A 7,746-nucleotide genomic window follows, 5' to 3' on the forward strand; every position below is an offset into this window, starting at 1 on the left:
AGACTATAACAAATAATTGCCCACAAATATCCTCCTTATACATCTCTCTTTTCAAAATTTCTTATAGCAACTATTTAAAACACTTCCAGTCTCTCACACAACCTCAGTCCCCCTCACAACCACAACCTGCCTTCTCATTTCTTTTCCCATGCTGGCTTTTAGTATGTTAGTTATATATTTAATAACAGAGAACAAAGAATACACTAATACTCTATGTAATTGGGATTGTTTTTATTTGGAAGTTATCAAGTACTGAATCTTGTATGTAATGGTATCGTCATCTTCAAGCTGCTGTGATTCCTTACCATATTTAAGGGCATCTGAGGGAAAATTAACCTGAGACAATATATTCCACTGTGTTTATTACTATTGCATAATTCTCTATGAGATTAAATGGGAACTCACCGTGGAGTAATACAGCATCACACTTTTACTTGTAAGTAATTAATAAATTATGAACTGAGGAAAACAAAAGACAGTTCCTTTTTTGTGTATAGTAACCACAAGTCCTATTTTTGTGCTTGGAGAGAAAAATAAATACAAAAAAAAAAAAGAGTTTCTGCAACATAAAACAATAGCTTATCTCTATTAGTTTCAGTTTGGATCTTTAAAAAAACATCCTCACCCTCTAGATTTAAGCAAAGCGGACTACTTTTAGTACTATGACGTTCTGTGATTTCTCACTCACATCTAGGCATTGCCATGCTGTTCTCTCTCACGTCCAGGCTTCCTCCCTGATCCATTCTTCTCACGTTTCTTGGGAAAGCCTTTGATAACCTCCAAGGTCAAGTTGGAGGCCCTCCCATCGCTCTTGGATTCCCCCATGATGGTTGTGATCACAGTGCACTGTAATTCCTTGTTTGCTTTTATATCTTTATAAACTCTGTGAAGAAAGTGGCTGTATCCATATCATTCATCCTAAACCCCCAGATATTGTCCGACACCCAATTATATGTTTGTTTAATGAATGGATTAAATAAAAATATTGAAACTAATATGTCAAGCTATCAAGGGCAAGCTTCAAGAGGCATAATTTAAGATTGTGAATGATTTTTCTGTGTGATTCTTAAGCTTTGAACATTTCAGAACGGTATCTCTGGCTTGTTTGAAATAATATTGGTTGTGTTAAAGTTAGTGCGTGGCTTCCCAAGGAAGTAACTTGAAGTCACATATTTAACATAAAGCAATTTCATTACGTGAAGTAAACACCAATCCCGATACCTCTGATTAAAAGGGTTTCAGGTGTTGGGAACCTTTAAAAATACTAACGGGTTTGTCTGTGAGGGTGCACTAAACGGTTAGGCCTCTGAGCGTCGCTGTTGACCACTTAAGGAGGAAAACGCAGCTAGGGAGCTAGTCCACCATTACTTTGTTCATAAAAAGCAAAAAGCCAGCAAATTAGACCCAGAAGATCCAGGCTGTTACCAAGCTGACCCTGTCAGTCAACCAGCTCTGTGATCTATGAATTAGGCCCATGAAAAGCTTAGTTCATTGAGAAAATAAGAGTGGAGTCTATCGTGGGAAATTGGAACCGAATTCAGGAAAAAAAAAAATTCACCAAAAAGGAAATGACCGATTACATGAGATTCAGAAACAGTGGAGGACTGGCCCTGCTGTGTGCATTCCTGGGGACGCTGTGCAAGACTGGATCCGGGCAGATCCGATACTCGGTGCCCGAGGAGCTGGACAAAGGGTCCTTCGTGGGCAACATCGCTAAGGATCTCGGGCTGGAGCCCCGGGAGCTGGGGGAGCGCGGAGTCCGCATCGTCTCCAGAGGTAGGACGCAGCTTTTCTCTCTGAATCCGCGAGGCGGCAGTTTGGTCACCGCGGGCAGGATAGACCGGGAGGAGCTCTGCGCTCAGAGCGCGCTGTGTCTAGTAAAATTTAACATCTTGGTTGAAGACAAATTGAAAATTTTGGAAGTAGAAATAGAAATTAAAGACATTAATGATAATGCTCCTAATTTTCTAACAGAAGAATTAGAAATAAAAATTGGTGAACTAACGGCCACAGGAACTCGATTTCCACTTAAGACTGCATTTGACCAAGATGTGGGCATAAACTCCCTGCAGAACTACCAGCTCAGCCCCAATGACTACTTCTCCCTGGAGGTGAAGAGTGTCTCTGATGGGGCCAAGTACCCAGAGTTGGTGCTAGAGCGGGCTCTGGACCGTGAGGAAAAGGAAGTTCATCATCTTATTCTCATTGCCTCTGATGGTGGTAACCCTGTCCACTCTGGCAACTTGTGCATCCAAGTGATAGTTCTGGACGCAAATGACAATCCACCAGTGTTTACTCAGCCTCAATACCGAATAAGTGTTCCAGAGAATTTGCCAGTGGGCACTCGGCTGCTCACGGTGAATGCCACCGACCCTGATGAGGGATTCAATGCTCAAGTGTCCTATACACTAGATGAAATGCCTGGGAAAATTGCTCAAATTTTTGACCTTAACTCAGTGACAGGAGATATATCAATATTAAAAAGCCTAGATTATGAGGATGCTATGTTCTATGAAATTAAAGTTGAAGCACAAGATGGACCAGGTCTTCTTTCAAGAGCAAAGATTCTAGTCACAGTTCTGGATGTGAATGACAATGCCCCAGAAGTTATGATCACTTCTTTCACAGGATCAGTTCCAGAAGAAGCTACCGCTGGAAGAGAAATTGCCCTTGTCAATGTGCATGACCGAGATTCTGGACAGAATGGGCAAGTCACAGTTTTTGTCCTGGGAAATATGCCATTTAATTTGGAAAAATCAATAGACCAATATTACCGCTTAGTGACAGCCAAGTCCCTGGACCGTGAACAGTTTTCTGAATATAACCTCACTCTGAGAGCAACAGATGGGGGAAATCCACCTCTGTCCACCGACACTCACTTCACCGTGCATGTGGCAGACATCAATGACAATCCACCTACCTTCACTTATGCCTCCTACTCTGCCTACATTCCGGAAAACAACCCCAGGGGAGCCTCCATCTTCTCCATTACTGCCCAGGACCCTGACAGCACGGAGAACGCCCACATCACTTATGCACTGGCTGACGATACCGTCCAGGGGGCGCTTCTCTCCACCTACCTCTCCATCAACTCCGACACCGGTGTCCTCTACGCTCTGCGCTCCTTCGACTATGAGCAAATTAGAGACCTACAGCTACTGGTGACAGCCAGTGACAGCGGGGACCCTCCCCTCAGCAGCAACGTGTCTCTAAACCTTTTTGTGCTGGACCAGAACGACAACGCGCCAGAGATCCTGTACCCCGCTCTCCCCATTGATGGTTCCACTGGCGTGGAACTGGCACCCCGCTCTGCAGAACCCGGATATCTGGTCACTAAGGTGGTGGCGGTGGACAAAGACTCGGGCCAGAACGCCTGGCTGTCCTACCGCCTACTCAAGGCCAGCGAGCCAGGGCTCTTCGCGGTGGGGCTGCACACGGGAGAGGTACGCACGGCGCGGGCCCTGCTGGACAGAGACGCCCTCAAGCAGAGCCTGGTGGTGGCCGTCCAGGACCACGGCCAGCCCCCTCTCTCGGCCACCGTCACGCTCACTGTGGCAGTGGCCGACAGCATCCCAGATATTCTGGCCGACCTGGGTAGCTTAGAGATCCCGCAGGACTCTGACACCTCAGGCCTCACGCTGTACCTCGTGGTGGCAGTGACTTCGGTCTCCTGCGTCTTCCTCGTCTTTGTCATTGTGCTATTGGCGCTCAGAGTGAGGCGCTGGTTTACGTCACGCCTCCTCCAAACTTCAGGAGGCAAGCTGGTACACGTGCCCACCTCGCAGTTTGTGGGTGTGGACGGGGTGCGGGCATTCCTGCAGACTTATTCCCACGAGGTGTCCCTTACGGCGGACTCACGGAAGAGTCACCTGATCTTCCCACAGCCCAACTACGCAGACACGCTTATCAGCCATGAGAGCTGTGAGAAAAGTGAGCCTCTCCTGGTATCTCACGACTTACTTGAAGCAAAAGAAGACCCCAAGCTACTTCAGGTGAGTATATTTTTTGAATATTATAAAGAACAATTGTGCCAGTGAGGTTATTATAAATCTTTAATACACATTTATTTGAAAATAAAGCCGTATGGTAGTCCAGTTGTTTAAATATTTGTTCCTCTCTCCTTCTGGGCCTATGATGGGGTACACTTCCAAGTCTCATATGGCTGAATGGGCCTAGGTAACTAGTTCTGGCCAAGACTTTGTAAGTGGAAGAAGGTTTGTATCTTCTTGGAGGAAGGTCTAGTTGCCATTATGAGAATTTCCAAATCTCTAAGATACTCTTTGGAATTTTGACTGATCTTTCTAACTGGTTCTTGAAGCACTACAATGGAAGCAGAGCCCTGTGGTTAACCCAACATGGACCTGTATACTTATAACAAATAGACCTTTTTAATTTTAAATCTCTGTAGTTTGGAGTTTGTCTGTAACTCCAGCATACCTAGCCTATCCTGACTGATACAAACAAGTAAAAAAATAGGTATAAATACTAGGTATTTTAGGCTCCCATAGAATGATGCTTAACGTCTTCCAAGCCAAACCACTCTCTTCATCTCAATGACATAAATATTGTAGGGTAAAAAAATATAGAGGTTTGTCAAATAGTTTTACCTGGCCTGTAGTTCCTATTATGTATACTTTAAGTGTGTGTGTGTGTGTGTGTGTGTGTGTGTGTGTGTGTGCGTGTGTGTGCACGCGCACGTTGATTTAAGATTTTTGCATGAAGGTAGGAAGTTCAATTGCCTAAACTGTTATGGGCCTTGAAGTGACATTTCTTGTCCGTTGAGAAGCATAAAAAATATAAAGAGTTATGTCTCAGCCTCCCCCAGGAAATTTCCAGACCATCTACTCCAATAATGAAATAGGAGTCCTACAACTTTCTTGGGCCAGAAATTGTTGGCCCATTTTGAAATTAATAAAATTATTTTCACCCATAAAATGGCATCAGAGAGTCATTCAAAATTGGACCAAAATATATTTCATTAGGTCTCAACAGATGTCTCCTTCAATATACTGGGAAGAGGTACATTCAAAAGTGTGTGACAACAGTGTCTGAATAAAATAACTGAAAGCAGAGAAGGGTGTATTCTCACTCAAACATGCAAATATATCACAGAAAAACGGCACCTAACTTTTGAATATCTGTTTTTGGGGAAATTTTTATAATATTAATATCACTTTCTTCATAAGGAGAAAAAACTGTTAAATGGCTAAGTGCCAGGGGAACTTCAGATGCTCAAAGAGAATTTTATAAGTATCCTATGTAAAACAGCTTACTTGAATGTTATGAAAATGCAAAGAAACTACAAAAGCAGTATAATTTCCATCTACATGTATAGATAATGAAAGGTCTCAGACATCCCATTTCCACTAAAAAGGATTTTTTAAAAATGGGCAGAAATTCATCGCAATGGAAAGGGAGGAGGGACTATGATAAAAGGAACAGAAAGTATAAAGCCATGAAGTAGGGAAAGCAAGAGAAAAGATGTCTTAAGAAAACAGATAATATCTGTTTTTACTGGAGTGTAAGACGAGTTTGGGTTAGCACTGTAAAATAGTAAAACAATTTGAGTTGGTATCTAACTTGGTAGTGCATTTGTTGATTTTAGTTACCCAAGACCAATTCAAGGATTACAGAGTGAGTTGAATCGGAATGCCTCTCCAAGATTTACCAATCAGTGATCAAGTCAAACTCATTTCACTTATTAATGGCTAGAGCTGAGAATTGGCATTATTGCATATACCTTCATATAATAAAGAAGCTCTGGTTTCATAAAAGTGAATGTGGTTTACACAAGATTCAGCCTTATAAAAGCATACATTTGTACCCGAATACTAAATTGGTCCCTTTAACAAATATCAGGCTCTGCCGTACTTAACAGGAAAATTATGTTTAAAAAGATGAACAATACATTAAAAAATAAGTCTAGGGCCTTGACTCACTTTTTTTAAGACTATACCTTTGAAAAGTATTACTGAATTGGTGAAGTATATATGGAATGAGTTTAAAATACTAAATAAGGGAAATTATGGATTTACCAAAGTGTAAGGATCATAGTCCACTAAAATGCAGATAAAAATCTAGTAACTTATTTGGGTACATCCATACTAGTTCTGCCAATTTTATACAGTGAAATCACTAAAGGTATTTTTGCCTCCAAAACTGAAAAAAAAATGACTATGCATTATGAAATATTTTAATGAAAAAAGAAGAATGTAAAATGATGACAAGGGTTATGAGATGACAAAAACTAGAAAATGTTGATTTAAAGGGAAAACTTGGATATTTGTTTTTTTCCAACAAATAAAAAGACAAAGTGCATAGATTCAAGAGCTTACATTTTGAGGATAAGTAGCTGGGCAATATGCAGTTTTCACAGACAACCTCGGGGCACCGCTGTTGACCAAAGGGAAGAAAAGGGTACTCAGTTCTGCAGGAGCTTCTGGCAAAGTGCTTTACAGCTTTGTCCTGCACACATCAGAACGTGGGATGCACCCTAGAGCACCTAACAAGTCCTACCCTCAAATTACAAAAGCCCAGGGTGCCATGATTGATTTTTTAAATACCCCAGAGACATCTTGTAAAGAAGCTTCCCAGAGAGTTCAAGAGATGCAAAGGAGCTCCAGGAAAGCTGAAACAATGAAAAGTCAGGCACTGTTTCTCTTCTTGCTGTCTTTGTTGTGCACGGTCATCTCCCAGCAGATTCAGTATGAGATTCCAGAGGAGCTGGCCAGGGGCTCGAGGATGGGGAACCTCACTAAGGATCTGAGGCTCAATGTCCAGGAGTTTCCAGCTCGAAAATTGTGGGTTAGTGCAGAGGATTTTTTCAATGTGAGTGCAGAGAGAGGGGATTTGTTAGTGAGCAGTAGGATAGATAGAGAGATTTGCGGGAGGAAATCTGAGTGTGCACTGGAATTTGAAATAGTCGCTGAAAATCCAATGAATGTGTTCCACGTGATTGTTGCAATCCAAGATATTAAGGACAATGCACCATATTTCATTGCAAAAGACATTAACTTAGAAATCTGTGAGTTGGCCTCACCAGGGGTAAAATTCCCTCTGGATTCTGCACAAGATGCAGATACAGAAAGTAACTCACTGAAGATTTATACCATCAACTCCAATGAACACTTCTGTCTGTCAACTAAGGAAAGTCCTGATGGAAGTAAATACCCAAAATTACTGCTGGAAAAATCACTGGGCAGAGAACAGCAGAACTCCCACCACTTAGTCCTGACTGCCACAGAATGGGCTGGGGGAACCCTCCTCGAAGTGGCACCACCCAGATCTGGATCCATGTCACTGATGCCAACGATAGCGTTCCAGTGTTCAGCCAGGACACATAAAGAGCTAGACTCCAAGAAAACATGGCCCAGGGAACCTCTGCGCTAAGGGTGAAGGCCACCAACCAGGATGAGGGCATTAATGCAGAAATCACCTATGCCTTCCTTAATGCCCCAACAAGCACCAGCCTTCTCTTCAATCTCAATCCACATACAGGTGACATCACAACCAATAGTACATTAGACTTTGAAGAGACAAGCAGATATATGTTGGCTGTAGAAGCCAAAGATGGAGGAGTACACATGGATCGCTGCAATGTTGAGATTGACATCGTTGATGAGAATAACAATGCCCCAGAGGTGACATTCATGTCCTTTTCAAAATGGATTCCTGAAGACACAGACCCTGGAACCATAATAGCCCTCATTAAAGTGCAAGACCAAGATTCTGGGCAAAACGGTCTGG

The 7,746-nt window shown here is 42.6% G+C and overlaps 1 protein-coding gene across 6 annotated transcripts in view; it reads left to right on the forward strand.

Moving 5' to 3' along the window:
* LOC105297071 (protocadherin gamma-C4) overlaps positions 1-7,746 on the forward strand; it is a 159,371-nt gene that overhangs the window by 17,124 nt on the left and 134,501 nt on the right. Inside the window, exons 1-2 of one of the 6 annotated variants that reach the window (XM_023534876.1) lie at positions 1,367-1,776; positions 2,629-3,443. The exons of 2 other annotated variants lie outside the window; for them this stretch is intronic. In XM_023534876.1, the coding sequence (XP_023390644.1) occupies positions 1,569-1,776; positions 2,629-3,443 (1,023 nt within the window). In that variant the 5' untranslated portion in view covers positions 1,367-1,568. Of the gene's footprint in view, positions 1-977; positions 3,993-7,746 lie in introns of those variants that run through there. 3 more of the 6 variants (XM_023534867.1, XM_023534870.1, XM_023534862.1) reach the window with 3 other exon arrangements.

Source organism: Pteropus vampyrus, unplaced genomic scaffold (genome assembly GCF_000151845.1).
Source record: "Pteropus vampyrus isolate Shadow unplaced genomic scaffold, Pvam_2.0 Scaffold134, whole genome shotgun sequence".
NCBI lineage: Eukaryota > Metazoa > Chordata > Mammalia > Chiroptera > Pteropodidae > Pteropus > Pteropus vampyrus.